Raw genomic sequence first — 22,228 nt, forward strand, 5'->3', positions numbered from 1 at the left:
GGAAGCAGAAATTGGGACCATTTCTGGGTCGCAAACCCATCCCCGGTGGGAAATGGAAAAGTGCCCTAAGTTTCATGAGGGTGATCTCTTAATTGTTGTGGAGATAGGTTCAGTGACTAATTAGGGGCAACAGAGGTGGGAACGGAGGCAGACCAACTGAACTGAGGCCCTTTTAAACACAACACAATAGCCATTACTGTGGCTGCGGTTTGTGTAGTGACAGTGCATAGTGAAAAAAGACAGAGAAGCTGGAGCTGCATTTCTCATGGCAATGGCAATCGCAGGAAAGCCAGAGGCCTGAATTCTGGGGCAGGGCAGCCCCACTTTTACAGACACCAGCCGTGAGTTCACGTTGGAGGCCGTGAGGGAGATCCTCTTCCCAGAGGGAGGCAGGTGGAGGCCACCTAGACAAACCAACCAGCCCTGTATAGAAATCACTGCCATTATGAGTGGCAGGAGCATTGTGAGAAGGAGCTGGATACAGTGTAGGAAAAGATTCAATGACCTCATAAGCTCTGGCAAGCTGATTTCTATCCCAACTTCAGGACAGATCTCTGGATATTCACCTTCCAACTTCCAGTCACACCAGCTGAAGAGCCTCAGGGTGCATGCTGCTCCAGAATATGGGATTAGTATGTGACCAGGGCACTACTGGTCTCTCAGAAGGGTTCAGAGCCATAGTGCTGCTGAAGACCTACCAACACTGAAACGCACAGATTCTAATGAATAGGAGCAGATACCAATGGCTACAGAGGACAACAGCACCTTATCACACTCTCTTTTGTCCTTGCAGGTGAAACAGGCACATAATGCCCAAGAAAGGGCCATGATACGTGGAGGGGTAACCTTCCTGGAGGGGCAGGTGTTGAAAATAGCAGGATGACGGACGAGGAGGAAGTCAGCCATGGCAAAATGCACACATGATGAAGATGGCAATTATAGAGGGCAAAGCATTCATCAAGGGGGTGCATTGCACTTCACCCTATCCACCAACCGACCAAACACTGATTTGCATTGGGAAACTTCATAACTGCAGAGACCTCTGCCCTTCAAGGGTATCTCTCAAAATTTCTTGTGTCTCCCACCTAAAGGGCAGATATCCAACACACATGACCTTCTGCCTCTCCATCAGCTAGTTGACCACCAAGATGACTACAAAGGAACCGAAGAAGCAATGTCACGCTTTATAAGCGCACCATCCATCAGCACAGATACTCTCAGCTTGGTAGGCCCTCACACATGTTTAGATAGGGTGGCATTGGGTGAGGAGAAAGGTACCAGTGTGCAGGAGGAGGTGCCAGAGACAGAGGCAGCTGTGGTCAGTTTGCCTCAGAGGCACAAGGGTAGAAATAGCCCTGCTAAGCTGAGAACAGATGCAGGGTTTCAGGAGCCACAAGACACTGAACCTAGACTAGTGCTCTTACATTTCCGCATTCCCTGAGGCAGTTCAGAGATATGGGCAGAGAATGGAGGAGTTAATCGAGCTCTTGTGCACCACAATGGCTTAGGGCTTTGAACACTGAGCTCCTCCAACCTCATAGATAACTATATGCAGCAGCAATTGAAGTTCAAGGAGGAATTGCACAATGACATCCACCGGATGCATTACACACTATGTAGCCTGGACCTGTGGGTGGCTGAGATGTTTGGAGAGGATGCCAGTTGTGACCCAGCTAGTGCTCCTCTCCAACTATCCAGAATGCCTGCCAAGGCTGAAGATGTCGTGGGGTGCCTTCATCATCCTTTTCCTCCTTGGCTTCTCTGACAGTGGGAGCATCTGTGCAGCAGGGCCAAGTGATGGAGGTTACACCTGCACTAATCTAGGTGCAGCAGCCTCCGGAGGTGCCCCAAGGGCATGTCCATGATAAGAACGACTGGCACTTCCATTTTGTCCGCAAGCTGAGACTAGTGAGCAACACCATGTACAGGTGGGTCACTGGGTGTCTTCTTGCTGTAACTGCTCATTGTTTTCTTTTCTGAACACTATGTAAATAATAATACCTGAAGGCACTCATGTAAGACTCCTTTCATTGATGATGGGACAAGAAATGAGGTATGAACTGTGGGAAAGCAAGGGTTCATCAATGGTGACAGTGGAGCCTCTGACCAGAAGTGCTTTCTTCATTGTTGGTGAGAATTTAGATGTTCTAGACTGTGTTTTTAATGGATGTATTAGCACCAGCACCTCAGAGTGAGTTCCTTGGCCTCCTTCCTAGGTCAAAGGAACTCAACTGAATAGTTCCTGAATTAAATGATCCCTGACATTTTTGGCAGACCTTAACACGCCAAACCATGTCCAGCCATTTCTCTGTGCAGACGGAGCTTGTCAGCATTCTGTATTCCCCTGCTCAAACTCTTCTTCCTCCTTCTCTCTCACCTCCTGCTTCTCCTCCTCCTCAGATGGGCTTTTCCTTCCAGGGCCTCATGGCCCACACCTCTTTGGAAGGTCATGTTATGGGGAACACATCAAGTCATCATAATGAGTGATACCCTTGCAGGAGTGTATTGGGTGCGACCTGACATGTCTGGCACCAGAGCCACATCTTCAGAAGACCGTTGGCCTGCTCCAGTGGCTGTCCATGTGAGCAGGTGGCATTGGTTGTCATCCTCTGTGCCTCTGTCTGGGCCTCTCTTAGAGGGGTGAGTAGCCATCTCTTCTAAAGATATCCCTTACCCCCTAGGATCTATCCATGGACTTTGGAAGGGTGCAGTGAAGAGCTCCAGCAGCCTGGATTGGCAGAGGATGAAGAAGACATGGCAGTTGATGAAAGCAAGCAATTCAAGGAAGCTCTTGTTGTGGTTGCAGATTGATGGAATCAAAGCTCTTCCTGTTCATGAATCTCACTAGTTGGACACTGGGTGCCTTGAAGGCAACATAGGTGCAATCAATGATGCCCTGCACCTAGGGGAATCCACTGCCACATCCAGCTCTGGCAAATAGGGCATCCGTAAACTTTGAGATGAAGTGGTGTACTGCTATTTGTATGACACCTCTAAGGTTCACAGCTGATCTTTGGAAGAAGTCAGAGGTGAAAAAGTGCAAGGTTGTGGTGACTGACAGCTGTTACAGACAGGAGGGGCTTAATTTAAAACAGACCTGATTTCTCCTCTCACCACCCATCCATAAACAGAAAGGTGCTTTTCACTTTTGATTTCCCCCTTTAAAAGTGGTGGCATATTTTCCTCAATCCTTCAGTTTTTGGGGTGATCCAATTCTCTATTAATAACCACACAGCAAACTCAAGATAGGATAAAATCAGAGGGTTAGTTTATTTTACACACACTCAAAAATGCGGGAAGGGGATTCAGCAATGTAGCCCTCGGTACATTCAAACAATAAAAGAGGGATAAGAGAAAGAAAGAGGTACAGAGCCAAGACCGCAGACAAAATAAGAATTATTGTTTCACATGAGTCCAGAATCAAAAGTCCAATGGTGTATTCCTTCGGAAAGATTAGCTGGCTGAAACTGATGTGGGGTGATCCACTTTTCCAGGAGCATTGACTTCCACGATGGGAGAAACACGTAGAGATGAATGAGTTTCGCAGTGGGCATTGACACAGAAGTTCGGACGTTCCAATCAAAAACAATGTAGATGAGGGCCAGGAAATTTAAAACCTGGACAGCGCTCTGGTTCCATTGCTGCTGTGTTGATGGATGACGGTAGAATGCCTGGATTCAGCCCCACAAGGCAATATTACAGGTTCTAGCAGCTTGCTGATGGGATGGGGGTTGCGGGGGGGGGGGGGGGGGGGATCATGTGATATAACTCCACTTCTTCCCCTTGGTTTGGACAAAGGATGTATATTCCTGGTCTGGATTCTTGGGGTGGTTAATGTTGCATCCATTAATAAGTTTCAGTGGTTTCAGAGTCCCTTTGTCCTCACAGACATATCACCTCTGTTGGCCAGGGCTCTGCTTTAGAAATGTAAAGGGTCTTTGTGCATTTCCCTGGAATTTGATTTCTGCAGTCACAGGGGGCATTAGCACCTCTCTAGAGATAATGAGATCCATGTTGTTTTCTGAAGGCTATAAATTCCTTTTGCATGAGCCATAGCTAGTCAAGCTTCAGTCAGTGTAAAGCCTTTGTCCATTTTTTAAAAATAATAATTTTATAAAATAGCTAGGATGATGTAGGCATATTTTCCCTTCATGCCTTCTGGGCATAACTTGACCATTAACAGGGTATAGGCAAGGTGTAGGAACTTGGGTGATGAGGTCACAGATGTCTGTAACCATCTGCCTAGAGAGTCACAGAATCCTATGGCACTGGTTCTCAGTCGTCTCCAGGTAGCTCCATCTCAGTGGTGGATTCTATGCTGAGAGTATTGCCTCCATGCCTTTCCTGTCCTGTTTCCTTCCTCTGGTCTCCTAATGCCCAGGCTCTGCCCTTCCTGCAGAAGGCATATGTCCTTGTTACTACTGGGCCCAAAATCTGAGAAACCCTCTTCCATTGCCAGCTGCTGCCTTCTTTCTGGTCAGGTGGGCCCCCAATTGTCCTTGGCCGTCTTGTCCCCTGTCTTCATGCCCCTTTAATGCCGGGAGTGTAGCGGCACCCTGCACTGCCCAACTGCTTACTGTTCATTCCCCCACCACATGCACACTCCCAACGGCCAAGTTCCCTTCTGTATAATTCACCCTTTTATGGAGCCGAGAAAATTCCCTGGGGTGGGCATGACTGGCTTCCCACCGTGTACCCAGCGCCCTTCAGGCTGCCCACACAGTCAGTGTGTGACCCTCCCACCGTGAAAATCTCAGCCCCCATTAACGATCTCTTAAAGAGATTTCCAAGCATCTGCCCCAATACCTCCTCCCTCCTTACCATCCAAGACCCCCAACACTCCTTTCAGGTGAAACAGTGTTTCACTTGCACCTCCTTCAATTTGGTCTACTGTATTCACTGATCCCAATGCAGTCTCCTCTACATTAGGGAGACCAAACGCAGACTGGGTGACCGCTTTGTAGAACACCTTCACTCAATCCGCAAGCATCATCCAGATCTTCCTGTCGCTTGCCATTTCAACACACCATCTTGCACTCATGCCCACATATCTGGCCTTGGCCTGCTGCAATGTTCCAGTGAAGCCCAACGCAAACTGGAGGAACAGCATCTCATCTTCCGATTAGGCACTTCACAGCCTTCCGGACTTAACATTGAGTTGAACAACTTCAGACCATGAACTCTCTCTTCCATCTTTACCCCTTTTTTAATCCATTTTTAAATTTATTTTTATTTTTATTATCCATTTATTCATTTTTTTATCCTTTATCCCCAACACCACTTCCCCCGCCCCCCACAGGGCCATCTGTCACTTGTTTCTAAGCTACGCTTTCACAGAGCGCTGACCCTTGTTCTGCTATTCACACATTCTACTATCTTACCTTTATGCCACTATCAGCACCTTCTTTGGTCTTTACCACTACCATAAACACTCCCTTTGTCTTGTGTCCATGACATCTTTGTCAATCTCTCCTTAGCTCCCACCAATCCCTGACCTTCTATTTTGGTCCACCTGCTCCACTCCCTCTTAAACAGTATAGAATCCAACACATTTCTACTTCTCTTTAGCTCTGAAGAAGTCTTACGGACACGAAATGTTAACGCTATTTCTCTCTCCACAAATGCTGCCAGACTTGCTGAGTTTTTCCAGCATTTTCTGTTTTTATTTCCAAGCACCTTAATTGGCCTTAATCAGGAATCAGACAGGATCATGATTCTAGTGAAACTGGCCACACTCCATTCCATTCTCCCAGTTTCTCCATCTGTTCCTGTGCTCTGATGATGCGCCAGAGCTTCTGATATGTCTTCTTTTTCCTCAACTGAGGATTCCCTCACCATCCCCAGCCCCCAAACTGTGGTTGATGGGGCCTTTGACCATGTCTGACCCATAACCTGTACTTCTGCACTCACTCCTTCCCCTCCCTCCCAAAACCACGATAGGCTTCTCCTTATCCACACCTTCCATCCCATCAGCCCCCGTAGTCAACAGATCATCCTCTGCCATTTCTATCACCTCCAGCACGATGTCACCACCAAACACACAATCTCCTCCCCTTTCAGCATTCCAAAAGGACCATTTCCTCCCTGACACCCTGGCCCATTCCTCAATCATCCCCAACCCCCTGTCCCCTTCCCATTGCACCTTTCCATGCAAGTGTGGAAGATGCAACGCCTGCCCTTTTACCTCTTCTCTTCTCACCGTCCAAGACACTAAGCGTTCCTTTCAGGTAAACCAGCAATTTACATATCCTTCTTTCAATTTATATACTATATTTGCTGTTCACAATGTGGTCTCCTCTGCATGGGGGAGACCAAATGCAGATTGGGTGGCCACTTTGCAGAACACCTTCCTTTCAGTCCACAAACATGACTCCGAGCTTCTGATGGCCTACCAGTTTAACTCTCCACTTTGCTCTCAGACTGATATCTCTGTCCTTGGGCCAACAGCAGTGTTTTGATGAAGTTCAACACAAGCTCAAGGAACCACACTTCATCTTTCAGTTGGGCACTTTACAACCTTCTGGACTCAACATCAAGTTCAACAATTTCAGACTGTAATCTCTGCCCTCCATTTTATCTCTTTTTCTTTGCAGGTTTTATTCTAAATCTTGTTTTTCTCATGTTTTTGTTTTCGGACAGCAGCTATTCATTATTCTGCCATTCACACCTCCTCTGGACATATCATTTGTTTCTTGTTTCATTACCTCTCCCTTTGGCTCTGCTCCACCAACTCTTTTGTCATTTGATGTCACTTGTCTTCCACCCTAGCACAGACTTCCCTTTTGTTCTTGGGGGCCCACCTGACCAGAAAGAAGGCAGCAGCTGGCAATGGAAGGAGGTTTCTCAGATTTTGGGCCCAGTAGCAATGAGGAAATCCACCCTCCCCCATTTGATCTACGTAAAACCTGCCACCTTTCCCAGCTCTGATGGAAGATCACTGACTTGAAACATTAACTCCGTTTCTCTCTCCACAGATGCTGTCAGACCTGCTGAGTGTTTCCCGCAATTTTTATTTTTATTTCAGATTTCCAGCATTTGTGGTATTTTGCTTTTAGAGAATCTATGTTCTATTGTGTTTAGTGGATTCATAAAATGCTTTTGAGTTGGAATATGCATCATTCTGATGTTTTTTGTCTTACCTACCCTGATTAAGCATTCACTGCTTATCATGGGTACTACTTTTGCTCCATTTCTTTGGAAGGTGGAACCATTAAAGGAAATGGAGCAGCAGCAGGCTCAGTTATCAGGTCAAGCAGCAGGTAGGCCTGTTAGAAGGCAGCAGGCAAGTTTGAGTTGCTTTTAGAAGGCCTCACCCAGCAAAGTTTTCCACAGTCGTAGTTTTGCTGCTGCCTTCAAGTTCCACATACATTTATAATAGTAATTTAGTATCTCACATGGGAGGGTATCTTATTTTTTGAAACAGGAATTACACAGCAGTTTTAATAAAAAAGTTATACATTCAAGTTTACGTGCTAGAAAGAAATATTTCAGGAATAGGGCCTGCAGCACACTGTGCCTCATGCACTTATCTGAACAATATTGCTCATATTCAAACAACTCACCAACACCAAATGGAAATGAAAGCAGGATAGGTCTCTGAGCACCTGGACCCCACAGCATCTCCTCCTGAAATTCATCGATAGCAATGAGTAGCTGGGGGTTATTAGAACACAAAACACAGACAACTAAAAGTCTGTTGAGCCTATTCCCTACATGGATAATGGACAATTTATCCTACAAGAATAAAGATTTGCATTTAATACCACATTCTACAATCCCAGGACATTCCTGAGCTCAACAGCCAATGAAGCCCTTTTTTCAAAAATGTGGTCATTATTGTAATGTAGGGAATGAATCATGGACCCTACCCCACAGATTTAATCTCCCCTGGGAAGATTTCTGTAAAGTATTACCCAGTCTCTGAAAGGTAAATCAAGTAATATTCCAGAGAATCCAGTCTTACATCTTATACTATTTAACCTTGACCAACCCAAAACCTTCCTTGATCTAATGCCAAGAAATCAGGAACTATCATGTTCTACAGAAAATACTGGAAATACTCTGATGAGGCAGCACACATGAAGAAAAAGTAAAAAGCCCAATGCCTAAAACATAAACTGTTTCCCTCTCTCTAGGTGCTGCCTGGCCCTTTGAACATTTTCAACATTCTCTGTCTTTATTTCAGATTTCCAGCATTTGCAGTATTTTGATTTTGCACTATCAAGTTCAACTCAGCACTCAATCATCACTGCCTGTATTTATCCTTGTAATCGTCAATCTCATTTCTAAATAGATAATCATCTATTTATTTGGGTATCAATGCCTCTTTGAGGGTAGTGTATCAAAAAATGTGGTCTCAGCTAAGATTAAAATTAAAATCAAAATTAGAGAAACTTGTTTTTGGCCTATACATCTTTTAAGTATAACAGGAAAGACCCTGTTAATACTAGCTTGAAATTGATTGGCTATTTTAGGTAAATGCAAAATAATCAAACTTCAAATAATTTTCCGCCATATAGCCACAAAATAGATTTGCCACAAGCAACAAAGAGGTGCTGGCATGAAACATGTTTTCACCACATCCTGCAATGAATGGATTCTTTTAGGACTTTTTCATCTCTCCAGCTTGCTAGCAACTCCATCCAGCACAGGCACAATGGATCAAATGGTTTTCTCTCTGCTGCAAAATTCTATGGGCGGAATTTTACAGCCTCATCGCAGCGGGGACAGAGTGATAAAATGCAGCCAGCCATTCAAAAGTTCATTGACTTTGAGGGGATTGTAAAATCCCACCAGTGTAAATTTCCATCCCATGATTCACAAGTAGTGTTAAACTTGACATGTGAGCATGTCAAGTTTAATGTAAATAAAAACAGAACATGCTGAGAAATACTGAGCAAGTCTGGCAGCATCTGTGGAGAGAAAAACAGAGTTAACTTTTCAAGTCATGACCTTTTATCAGAACCCTAAATCGGAAACTTTCCGATGAAAGGTCACAACCTGAAATGTTAACTCTGTTTCTCTCTCTGCAGATGCTGCCAGGCTTGCTGAGAATCTGCAACATTTTCTGTCTTTATTTCAGATTTCCAGCATCCACAGTATTTTGCTTTTCAACCCAAGTTTAATGTTAATCATTTCCCACTCCCTCCCACTTGTAGTTTTATACCATGCTCGGCACACAGTTAGAACAAACAAAAACGTCTTCCACCAAAACAGTCAGTGATCGGGTCAGAAATGTTCAGGGTCATGTGCTCAGCTACTTATCCTACTATGCTACCTTGGAATTTATTATCTTGATGTTAAAATGTTGTGTCATACAATGTGCTGCCCTTCTCCACCCTGCCATATTTCATAATTCTCAGTCAAAAACCAGGAAGAACCTTACAGTTTTTCAAAAACAACGTTTAGTTTGGCTCAAGCACAAAGTCAACCAGTGAGCAGATGGTCTCCAGCTGTTCCATTTCCATCAAGGGGACCATTTCGCTTTCGCAGTCTAGTGTCACTTTCCTGCGAAGGAAATGTGGCTGATGACACCCCTCTGCAACCCCACCAAGCCTGAACAAAAGTAAAATCTTCAGAGCTATGCAACTCCCAGGAATATATATTGAAGCAAAGGAGCTCCCAACAATCTAGCCCAGACAAAGTGGGATATCATTGTAATTCACTGTATTCTGCACAGCCTGGCAATGCAGAACGGTTTGGAGTTTGAGGAAGCACAACAACAACAGGAAAAAACAATTGGATGAAGGCAAGGGATAACCACAAGAAGGAAGTACAACATATTGCAGCTAGAGAGCCCAACAAGAGTTGATAAAACAGTGCTTTGGTTGACTTTAATCTCCCACATAAAAAGTAATGAAAAGCCCATCCATGTTAACAATTTTTGTTACCTCTCCATCACCCGCTCAGTGCAAATTTTGCTACCCCTCCATCACTCCCTTGATTCTGATTGAAGAACATCAAACTCATTCCAACCTAAACCAATGACATTCTGACAATTCAGAGCAGTAAGCTGCAATAAAGACCTGTAGACCTAAGTGCCAAATGTTATAAAGGTGATTAATATACATCGTATGGTGATTTTTTTTCACGATAGTGTTCAACCCATAATGCTTTTCATAAAAGAAAATTTACTAACTCAACCACTTCTACAGGCTTCAGCAGAGCTGCTGAAAATTTGGTGTTACTCAACTGAGGATCCTTGAGGTGCTCATGTCCACTGAATTCTGGGAGCTGGAGCCAGAGAAGGAACAGCTACAAATTGCAGTACTTGGGCTGCTGCCAGTATAGCCTGGCACTGGCACTGCTGGCTTTTTGATTAAGCATTAGGAACAGGCATTCTGACATACAGAGAAATTCATATCACCCAGTGCCACTGTCATTACACTCATTGTTTTCATTGATTTGCAGATCGGACAACAAAAGATTAGTGACTCCTTGAAAGCTCTTATCCATGACGTCCACCAGTGCCTCTAAAATGGAGCCCAGAGCCCCTATGGCAGCTGTTTGCACTTACCCCTAAAGCTTTAAAAGGCTGTGAATATTGACTGTTGTGAGGACCCGGCTGCAGCAACACTAGAAGTGCCACAATCTCTCAAGTATACTGCAGAGAGATGCCATGGAAGGGAGCCCTTGATACCTTCAGTCAGGATTCTGAAGCTACTTGCAAGCATTTGGCATATCTGCCAGTGTGAAACAAGGAGTTTTCTTCTGATTGCTGGAGAGGCTGCCGGGGACCACGGGGGAAGGAGAGACTGTGAGAGCCCGGTGCTGAGTTACTGACTGCAAGACCTGGCAGAGAAATGCTGCGGAGCCCACGGTTGGGAGTGGGGGAAGAGGCTAGCTGGTGTAAGAGAGAGAGAGTGAATACATGATAAGTGAGAGAGAGTGAGAGAGAGTGAGTGTGTGTATGAGAGTGTGTGAGAGAGAGAGCGTGTGTGAGAGAGTGAGTGTGAGAGGGAGAGGGTGTGTGTGTGAGAGATAGAGTGGGAGGGAGAAAGTGAATGTGTGTGAGAGGAAGAGAGAGAGAGAGCAGAATTTTCCCTTCGTTGGGCGGGCATGGCGGACGGGCCTGGGAGCGGCCGTGAAACCGACCAATGCCTGCGATCGGGCCCTGAAATTGATTTCACGCTGGCTGGCCAATTAACGCGCTCTGCAGCGCTGCTGGGGTGGGAACAGGAGGAGGGCGAGCACGGAGGTTCACGCATGTGCGCGAGTGCGCGCAATGAAAGCTCCCTGAGGCACAGAGCTGCCTGAAGATTTAAAAAATCAGAAATAAAATACTTAGCAATGTTAAAAACATGTCCCCTCATGTAATTCTGTCACACGAGCAGGGACATGTTATAAATGAAATTTAAAAATTTTTATTTAATTTTTAATTGCAGTTGGAAACCCTATCCCACCCGAGGATGAGGTTTCCTAAAAAATCCAAAGGCTGCTTGGCCTTTGCGCCTGCCCGCCAACCGTAAGGTTGGAAGGGCAGCGAAAATTTTCATTCAATTACAACTTTAATGGCCTTAATAGGCCTGTCAATTGTCAGCGGGCACGCTGCTGATTCCCGCGTGCGCCCACCGACGTTGGGACGCCTGTGCGTCATTTTACACTCGAGCAGGTTGGGCACGTGTCGGCACACTCAGTGCAAATTTCTGCCCAGTGCGTGTGTGAGTGGGCAGAGTTTTACGCCGGCAGGATTTTACTTCCCGCCGAAGTCAATGGACCTTTGAATGGCTCAACGCATTTTACAGTCCCACTCTACCGCACCGGGGCTGTAAAATACCTTCCTGTGTGTGAGAGAGTGAGTGTGCAAGAGAGTGAGAGAGAATGAGAATATGAGAGAGAGAATGATTGTGTGTGAGAGAGAGAGAATGAGTGTGAGACAGAGAGAGAGAGATTGAGTGTGAGAGAGAGAGTGTATGCGAGAGAGAGTGTGTTTTTTTTATTCATTCATGGGATGTGGGTGTTGCTGGCTAGGCCAGCATTTATTACCCATCCCTAATTGCCCTTGAGAAGGTGGAGATGAGCTGCTGTCTTGAACTGCTGCAGTCCACGTGGTGTAGGTACACCCACAGTGCTGTTAGGGAGTTTCAAGATTTTGATCCAGCGACAGTGAAGGAACAGCGATATATTTCCAAGGCAGGATGGTGTGTGGCTTGAGGGGAACTTCCAGGTACTGGTGTTCCCATGTATTTGCTGTTCTTGTCATTCTAGATGGTAGTGGTCGAGGGTTTGGAAGGTGCTGTCTTAGGAGCCTGGGTGAGTTACTGCAGTGCATCGTGTAAATGGTACACACTGCTGCCACTGTGCATCGGTGGTGGAGGGAGTGAATGTTTGTGGATGGGGTGCCAATCAAACGGGCTACTTTGTCCTAGATGCTGTCGAGCTTCTTGAGTATTCTTGGAGCTCATCCAGGCAAGTGGAGAGTATTCCCTCACACTCCTGACTTATGCCTTGTAGATGGTGGACAGGCTTTGGGTGTCAGGAAATGAGTTATTGCAGGATTCCTAGCCTCTGACCTGCTCTTGTAGCCACAGTATTTATATTTTTTTATTCATTCATGGGATGTGGGTGTCGCTGCCTAGGCCAGCATATATTGCCCATCCCTAATTGACTTTGAGAAAGTGGTGGTGAGCTGCCATCTTGAACCACTGCAATTCATGTAGTGTTAGGGAGAGAGTTCCAGGATTTTGACCCAGCAACAGTGAAGGAACAGCGATTTATTTCCAAGTCAGGATGTTGAGTAGCTTGAAGGGGAACAGTCCCATTTCTGGTCAATGGTAATCCCCAAGATGTTGATAGTGGAGAATTAATGACATTGAATGTCGATGGGTGATGGTTAGATTCTCTCTTGTTGGAAATGGTCTTACCTGGCACTTGTGTGTTACTTGCCACTTATCAGCCCAGGCCTGGATATTGTCCAGGTCTTGCTGCATTTGGCCATGGACTGCTTCAGTATCTGAGGAGTCGCGGATGATGCTGAACATTGTGCAATCATCAGCGAACATCCCCACTTCTCACCTTAAGATTGAAGGAAGGACATTAATGAAGCAAGTGAAGATGGTTGGGCCTAGGACACTACCCTAAGGAACTCCTGCAGTGCTGTCCTTGAACTGAGATGATTGACCTCCAATAACCACAACCATCTTCCTTTGTTCGAGGTATGACTCCAACCAACTGAGAGTTTTCCTCCAATTCCCATTGACTCCAGTTTTGCTAGGGCTCCTTGATGCCATACTCGGTCAAATGCTGCCTTGATGTCAAGGGCAGTCATTCTCTTTTGTCCATCTTTGAACCAGGGCTGTAATGAGGTCAGGAGCTGAGTGATCCTGGCGGAACCCAAACTGAGCGACAGTGAGCAGGTTATTTCTAAGCAAGTGCTGCTTGATAGCACCATCAATGACCCCTTCCATCACTTTAATGATGATCGAGAGGAGACTGATGGGACGGTAATTGGCCTGTTGGATTTGTCCTGCTTTTTGTAGATAGCACATACCTGGGCAATTTTCCACATTGCTGGGTAGATGCCAGTGTGTTGTAGCAGTACAGAACAACTTGGCTAGGTGACAAGTTCTGGAGCGCAAGTCTTCAGTACAATTGCTGGAATATTGTCAGGGGTCATGGTCTTTACAAGATCCAGTGCCTTCAGCCATTTCCTTATATCATGTGTTGTGGATCAAATTGGCTGAAGACTGGCAACTGTGATGCTGGGGACCTCTGGAGGAGGCCGAGATAGATCATCCACTCATCACTTCTGTCTGAAGATTGTTGCAAGTGCCTTAGCCTTATCTTTTGCATAGATGTGCTGGGCTCCCCCATCAATGAGGATGGGGATATTTGTGGACCCTCCTCCTCCAGTGAGTTGTTTAATTGTGCACCATCATTCATGACTGGACGTGGCAGGATGCAGAGCTTAGATATGATCCGTTGATTGTGGGATCGCTTAGCTCTGTCTATTGCGTGCTGCTTACGCTGTTTGGCATGCAAGTAGTCCTCACTTGTAGCTTCACCAGATTGACACCTCATTTTAGGTGTGCCTGGTGCTGGTCCTGGCATGCCACCTGGCACTTTTCATTGAACCAGGGTTGACTTCCTGGCTTGGTGGTAATGGTAGAGTGGGGATATGCCAAGCCATGAGGTTACAGATTGTGGTTGAGTACAATTCTGCTGCTGCTGATGGCCCACAGCGCCTCATGGATGCCCAGTCTTAAGTTGCTAGATCTGTTTGAAATCTATCCCATTTAGCATGATGGTAGTGCCACACAACACATTGGAGGGTATCCTCAATGTGAAGACGGGACTTCGTCTCCACAAGGACTGTGCTCTGGTCACTCCTACCAATACGGTCATGGACAGATGCATCTGCGGCAGGCAGATTGGTGAGGATAAGATCAAGTATGTTTTTCCATTTTGTTGGTTCCCTCGCCACCTGCTGCAGACCCAGCCAGGTCGGTCAATAGTGGTGCTCCCAAGCCACTCTTGGTGATGGACATTGAAGTCCCCCACCCGGAGTATACTCTGCGACCTTGCCACCCTCAGTGCTTCCTCCAAGTGGTGTTCAACATGGAGGAGTACTTACCCATCAGCTGAGGGGAGGCAATACATGCTAATCAGCAGGAGGTTTCCTTGCCCATGTTTGACCTAATGCCATGAGACTTCATGGGATCCAGAGTCGATGTTGAGGACTCCCAGGGCAATTCCCTCCCGACTGTATACCACTGTGTCACTACATCTGCTGGGTTTGTCCTGGGACAAGACATATCTAGTGATGGTGATGGTGGCATCTGGGACATTATCTGTAAGGTATGATTCCGTGAATATGAGTATGTCAGGCTGTTGTTTGACTGGTGTGTGAGACAACCCTCCCAATTTTGGCACAAGTCCCCCAGATGTTAGTAAGGAGGACTTTGCAGGATCGACAGCGCTGAGTTTGCCGTTGTCGTTTCCGGTGCCTAAGTCGATGCCGAGTGGTCCATCCAGTTTCATTCCTTATAGACGTCGTAGCAGTTTTCTTCAACCGAATGGCTTGCTCAGTCATTTCAGAGGGCATTTAGGAGTCAACCACATTGCTGTTGGTCCGGAGTCACATGTAGGCCAGACCAAGCAAGAACAGCAGATTTCCTTCCCTAAACGACATTAGTGAACCAGATGGGTTTGTACAACAATCGACAAGGGTTTCATGGTCATCATTAGACTCTTAATTCCATTCTGTTACTGAATGCAAATTCCACCACCTGCCATGGTGGAATTTAAACTCGGGCCCCCAGAGTATTACTCGAGGCCTCTGGATAACTAGTCAAGTAACAATACCATTATGCCACTGCTTTTTCATGCCGGCAGGATTTTCTGGTCCCAGTGAAGTCAATGGATTTTGAATGGCTCATGGCATTTTACAATCCTGCCCCCGCCACAACGTGGCCATAAAATACCGTGCATGTGGAAGAGAGTGAGTGTGAGAGAGTGAGTGAGAGAGGAGAGAGTATGAGAGAGAGAGAGTGTGAGAAAGAGTGTGGGAGAGACAATGAGTGTGAGAGAAAGTGAGAGTGTGTGAGAGAGAGTGTGTGTGTGTGTGTGAGAGAGCAAGAGTGAGAGAGAATGTGAGAGTGTGCATGTGAGTGTGTGTGTGAAAGAGAGAGAATGTGAGAAGGTGTGTGAGATAGTGTAAATGTGTGTGACAGAGTGTGAGAGACAAAGTGTGAGAGAGCAAGAGTGAAGTGTGTGTGAAAGTGAGTGAGACTGTGTGTGAGAGAGAGAGTGTGTGTGTGTGGCCCACCCCCAGACTCAGAATTCTCGCTCGCCCTCATCCCCACACACCAACAGATATTCACACCCAGTCGCACAGTGGGTGAGGGTGAGAGGAGTGAGCACCCTGAGACTGGGAGTGTGCCGGACACACACACACTGACCCTCTCAAACTCCAATGGTCATCTTTATTAATTGCTCTTTTTTTTAATTATCAATTTCTTGCTTTGACATTGCTTTAATTTTGTTCAGCAAGTTGTTTCTTTTCTTCAAACTCAACTTTTTTTTGAAATTCATGTATCTTTCCAAAATTTGCTGAGTGAGAAAAAAATGGAAATGTGCCCCGCCCCCTGGACAAAAAGATTGGGCAAGCCTGTTCTAGTGAGTTGTCTCTCCAGCTAGTACCTGCTACTGCTCACCTCACATTGTGCAAAGCTCTCTAGCGTCCAATTAAACCCAGCCGTAATGAAGCTGCTGGTAATCGGGAATGATGCAGCACGTATCAGTGCTTAGTTAGAAGGATTCTCCTTCTTTGACGTGTCGCATTCTACAGGCTGTGGCTGCTGAAAAAGAGGGAGATCCACAACTGGCTGCGGCTCCCTGGTTGTGGCAAATGAATATAATCATGATACGGCTAACATGCAAAAAACCTGCAACAAATTGATCTAGAGCAGCACCCAGTGGCTGAAATCAAGTCCAACAGTCGTAAAATATTTGCTTTGGCAAGATTAGGGTGGACACAGCATAAACTAGAAATGTGTGTATGCTATGCTGTGAAATAAGGTGAAATTGGCCTGGATTAGTCAGTGATAACGTATCATTGGCCTTGAAAGGTGTGAACATGGTGGCGAAATTCACTTGCAAAGAGGGAGGATTCCTTCAGCATGACAGCAGTGTTCTCAAACGTGGACAGAAAGGGCAGACCACGTATTGTAGTGAACAGAAACGGCGCCCACAGTATCTCTCGAGACTAAGCTGTTGCAGTATCTCTAACGTTAATAAGTTATTGGAGCAAAAGATTTAGTCAGATAAATTTGATCAGAACCATTATAAAAAGTCATGAGGCAAGCTTTTAAAAAGACAGATAATCTGGTTAAAAATCAATATACATCTAAACATTTATAAAAGTAGTAGTAATTAAGTATTGAAGAATTTTTATATGCATTGTAAAATTTACCAGTAAGTAACTCAAAGTTTTAGAATAATATCCAAGAACAAAAAGCTGCCATTAAAAGTCAGATAAAACTTGTTCAAAAAGTCATGTACTTTGGAACATTTAAAAAGTTAGATCATGATACAAATTCGGATAAATTTGAAGGGAGTTGAAAAATTTGCCCCACAGCCATTTTTAAAGTTGAAATTCCTCATTAAGTATTGGCGAACTGATAATAGAGGCTGTTTCCGCCTGGAAAACACCAGCCATAAAATGTGATAGTGTTGTTAATGGCAATCAACCCAAATTGTCGTCTGTGTCATTTCTTCCGTTTTAACCTTGAGTTTAGCGAGTGCAATAGCAAAGCCTCCAGAGCAGCACAGAATGGTCCAGTGCAATTCCCAGATTTATCCACGCACAGTGCGGGCAGAGCCCAGAGATTGCTGGACCTCTCACCAGTGCAATGATGGAAAATGCTGATAGCCTTGATATTATTATCACAGTAAAAATAGGCCATTTCGTTTCCCAATATCATCAATTTGTGGGAGTATAAACCTATTTTCAGCAGCTTAGCATTCTTAAATATATCAAGAAATATCGTTTAATGGAGTTTTTAAAAATTACATTCTGAAACACTGCTGAATTGTGCTGGTTCAAAGCAGATTTTATGTTCAACGAAATGCAAAAAGGTTTTGGCAGAAACATGAGCAAAAATAAATAGAGATATGAGTGCAATTTTGAGCACAATTTGCACCCAGATCACTTATTGTGCCCAAAGTGGAAACTCTTGGCCAATATTTATAAGAGCTCAAATGATCAGTGTTTCTTGGTGACAGAGCAAGAACCAGAATAGTCATGTTCTTTTCTGTTTACATGTGATTGACATTCATGAAAATGAAAACATGACAAAGGTTTCAAATGGTGAAATGCTGTTTTGTTCAACATAGGTATAGCTGAGCCGAATTCAAAACTCATTAAGGATTTGGGTACTGGAAGATTTCCAGATTGCATAATTCATGATACTTGTTATTCTTTAGAAGTTTTGTTGATAATTTAGACTATCCATTTAAATTGCCTTGACAAGACAAGGAAAAATCTGCTGCATTTTCTTAATCACTTCGTGTGTAGATTCTCATTACCATTCTTGTGGATAGTTTCAAAGATTTAGCCTCAATCACTTTTAAACTAATAGTTGTATGTTTTGTTTAATAGAGAAGTAGACCTGTACACGGGGTACACTACACGAAACATCCTGTGCATGCCTATTGTCAGCCGAGGAGTGGTCATTGGTGTTGTGCAAATGGTGAACAAAATGAGCGGAAATGCCTTTACTGAAGCTGACGAGAACAACTTTAAAATGTTTGCTGTTTTCTGTGCTTTGGCCTTACACTGTGCAAATGTAAGTGATTTAAATAATATCTGCATTAATGCCTGAAAGCTATGATCTTAACCCAATATCTATCTTATAAAGTTTCTAATTTAAACTTGCACTTGGAAACCCTCATTTATATGAGTAAACTATTCAGGTTACTCATGGAAAATTTAACCACTTTGAGTCACAGCGACTGATTTATTTTAGATGTTGTAGAAATAAGTTTACAAGTCAATATGCCACGCACAGCCTCACCTGCTGAGAACATGTACTGCTAATTTAGGCACCGGCTTCTCATAGTTTTCAGTCCATTCATCATGACTTTAATGGATGGAAAATTTTGTAGATTTGTACAATGATTCAAATTGTTCGATAAAACAAAAAAAAAGATATTGGAATCTGAAATAAAAACTAAAAACGTTGGAAACACTGAGCAGGTCAACCAGCATCCACGGGAAGAGTAAGGATAGATTCAGTTTCCAGATTTTATGATCCTTTCTCTAGTTCTGATAAAGGGATGCACAGCCTGAAAACTTATCCTAACCATGTTCCATTCTCCACACATGCTGCCTAACCTGCTGAGTGTTTGCAGCGTTTGCTGTTTTTACTCCAAATCATTGAGTTTTCTCATCATCAGTGCTATAAACTAAGATAGCTACATATTTATTAGTGCATTTTAGTTTTTATATATTTCATGTGACCTTAATAAGGTATTCGGGAAAAGGGAGGAAAGAAAGGAGAAGGGGCAGCTGCCATGATTAAGGACATTAATGACAGTGCTGGAGAAAGGATAATGTGTAGAGTTAAGGGCAGAATTTATTCAATTAGAATTAAGGAACAGTTGAGGTATCTTTCAACTAATGTGAGTAGTCTATAACAACGTAAGAAATAGAAGGAGTAGGCCACTTGGCCTGTTGAGCCTGCTCCGCTATTCGGTTAAATCATGGCTGAGCTAATCTTGGCCTCAACTCCACTTTCCTGCCTGAATCCATGACCCTTGACTCCTGATTGAGCCTTCACAGCTCTCTAGGGTAGAGAATTCCAAAGATTCACAACTTCCTGAGAGAAAAAATTCCTCCTCATCTTGATCTTAAGTGGGTGACCCTTTATCAACCAGCAACTAATGGGAAGGATATAAAAGAGCAGATTTGCATGGAAATTATAGAGAGGCGCAAAACCTATAGCATAGTGATATTGGGGGTCTTTAATTGTCCTAATATCGACTGGGAGAGTAATAGGCAGAAAAGGGGAAGAGTTTCTGAAGTGGGTTCAGGATAATTTTCTTGATCAATATGTTTCTTGCCCAGCTAGGAAGGAAGCATTGCTGGATCTGGTTCTGGGGAAGAGCTGGGTCAACTAGGTCAAATGTCAGTGGAGAATCTTTTAGAGAATGGTGATCATAGTATCATAGATTTGATTAGCTACTGCAAGGAGCAATCTAAAGTAAAAATACTAATTTGGAGGAGGACCAATTTCAGTGGGATGAGAATGGATTCCAGATAAATTGAAATCAAAGATTGGCAGGTAAGGGAACTGTAAGGAAACAATGGGCTATCTTTACAAAGCAGATATTTGTGTACATGGAGGCACATACAAGGGGAAAAGGTAGGGAAAGTTGGTTCTTTTACCATTCGTCATAAATCAATGTTTCTGGATCTCAACCCTTCTGACAACGGGAACAGTTTCTCTCTGTCCACTCAGTCTAGGCCCCTCTAGGTTTTGAACACCTCTATCAAATCCCCTCACAAACTTCTCTTCTTGAAAGAGAACAAAAACAGCTTCTCCATTCAATCAACATGGCAGAAGTCTCCCTCACTGTCAGTCAGTGCACAGCTCTCACTGTCAGTGTTTAGCACTCGCTCTTGGTCAATCGGTAATTTATCTCTCTCTCACGAATATTTGACAGGTCGTGCTCTATTTCTCTCACATACTTGGTGAGTCCCGCTCTCTCTCTCTTTCTCGCCCTCTATCGAACGCACAGCAGGCTGCTCTCTCTGTTGCGCATTTGGTGAGTCGCTCTCTCTCTTGCGTGCTTGGCAGGTCATTCATTCTCTCTCACCTTGCTCACTCTCTCAGGTGCTCGGCGGATCGCTCTGTGTCTCTTTCGCACTTTCTTGCGCTTGGCTCTCTGGCGCTCTCTCTGTCTCGTGCACTCGGCAGGTTTCTCTCTCTCTCTCTCTCTCTCTCTCACATGCACGGCTGGTTGCTTTCCCACTCTCTTTTACGCTGGCTCGGCAGGTCACCCTCCCGCATGCTCGATGGGTCACTCTCTCGTGCATGTGCTCGGCGGGTCACTGCCTCTCGCGCATGCTCGGTGGGTCACTCGCGTGTGCTGGGCGGGTCACTCTGTCACCCATGTGCTCGGCAGGTCACTCTCTCACGCATGTGCTCGGCGGTTCACTCTTTCTCACGCGAGTACCGGGCGGGTTACTCTCTCTTGTGCGTATGCTCCTCAGTGGGTCACTCTCTCTCGCGCGTGTGCTCCTCAGTGGGTCACTCTCACACGTGTGCTCGGCGGGTCACACTCTCGCGCATGTGCTCGGCAGGTCACTCGCGCGTGTGCTCGGCAGGTCACTCTTGCGCGCATTCTGGGCAGATCACTCTCATGCGCGTGCTCGGTGGGTCACTCTCTCTTGCACATGTGCTCGGCCGGTCACTCTCTCTTACGCATGTGCTCGGCGGGTCTCTCTCTTGCGTGTGCTCAGTGGGTCAGTCGTTCTTTTGCTTGTGCTTGGCAGGTCACACTATCTCTTGCGTATGCTCAACGGGTGACTCTCTCTCTTGTGCGTGTGCTCGGCGGGTCATTCTCTTTCGTGCATGCGCTCGGTGGGTCCCTCTCTCTTGTGGCTGTGCTTGGAGGGTCACTCTCTCCCGTGCGTGTGTTCGGAGGGTCATTCTCTCCCGTGCGTGTGTTCGGCAGGTCACTCTCTCTTGTGGGTATGTTCAGCGGGTCACTCTCTCTTGTGGGTGTGTTCAGCGGGTCACTCGTGGGTGTGCTCGGTGGGTCACTCTCATGGGTGTGTTTGGCGGTCACTCTCGTGGGTGTGTTCGGCGGGTCACTCTCTCTTGTGGGTGTGTTCGGCGGGTCACTCTCTCTTGTGGGTGTGCTCAGCGGGTCACTCTCTCTTGTGCATCTGCTCAGTGGGTCACACTCTCTCATGCATGCTCGGTGGGTCACTCGCGCGCGTGCTCGGCAGGTCACTCTCGTGCGTGTGCTTGGCGGGTCACTCTCGTATGTGTGCTCGGAGGGTCATTCTCTCTCTCGCGCATGCTTGTTCGGTCACTCGCGCGTGTGCTAGGCGGGTCACACACTCTCGCGCGTGTGCTTGGCAGGTCACTCTCTCTCGCGCATGTGCTCCTCGGCGGGTCACTCTCTCTCGCGCATGTGCTCCTCGGTGGGTCACACTCTCTCGTGCGTGTACTCAATGGGCCTCATGCTCTCGTACATGTTCTGTGCAGGTCACTCGTGTGTCCGCTCAGCGGGTCACTCTCTCTCTTGCACGTGTGCTCGGTGGATCACACTCTCTCTTGCGTGTGCTCAACGGGTGACTCTCTCTCTTGTGCGTGTGCTCGGCGGGTCACTCTCTTTCGTGCATGTGCTTGGCGGGTCCCTCTCTTGTGGGTGTGCTCGGAGGGTCACTCCCGTGCCTGTGTTCGGCGGGTCACTCTCTCTTGTGGGTATGTTCAGCAGGTCACTCTCTTGTGGGTGTGTTCAGCAGGTCACTCTCTCTTGTGGATGTGTTCGGTGGATCACTCTCTCTTGTGGGTGTGCTCGGCAGGTCACTCTCTCTTGTGGATGTGTTCGGTGGATCACTCTCTCTTGTGGGTGTGCTCGGCGGGTCACTCTTGTGGGTGTGCTCGGCGGGTCACTCTCTCTTGTGGGTGTGTGCTCGGCGGGTCACTCTCTCTCGTGGGTGTGTTTGGCGGGTCAGTCGCTCTCTTGCGTGTGCTTGGCGGGTCACACTCTC

The 22,228-nt window shown here is 45.9% G+C and overlaps 1 protein-coding gene across 1 annotated transcript in view; it reads left to right on the forward strand.

Annotated features, from left to right (window-relative positions):
• The window catches only part of pde10a (phosphodiesterase 10A), a 484,537-nt gene that overhangs the window by 318,112 nt on the left and 144,197 nt on the right, over positions 1-22,228 (forward strand). Inside the window, exon 13 of the mRNA XM_078557603.1 lies at positions 18,101-18,287. Within this exon, the coding sequence (XP_078413729.1) occupies positions 18,101-18,287 (187 nt within the window). The remainder of the gene's footprint in view (positions 1-18,100; positions 18,288-22,228) is intronic.

Source organism: Cetorhinus maximus, chromosome 14 (assembly GCF_964194155.1).
Source record: "Cetorhinus maximus chromosome 14, sCetMax3.hap1.1, whole genome shotgun sequence".
Taxonomy (NCBI): domain Eukaryota; kingdom Metazoa; phylum Chordata; class Chondrichthyes; order Lamniformes; family Cetorhinidae; genus Cetorhinus; species Cetorhinus maximus.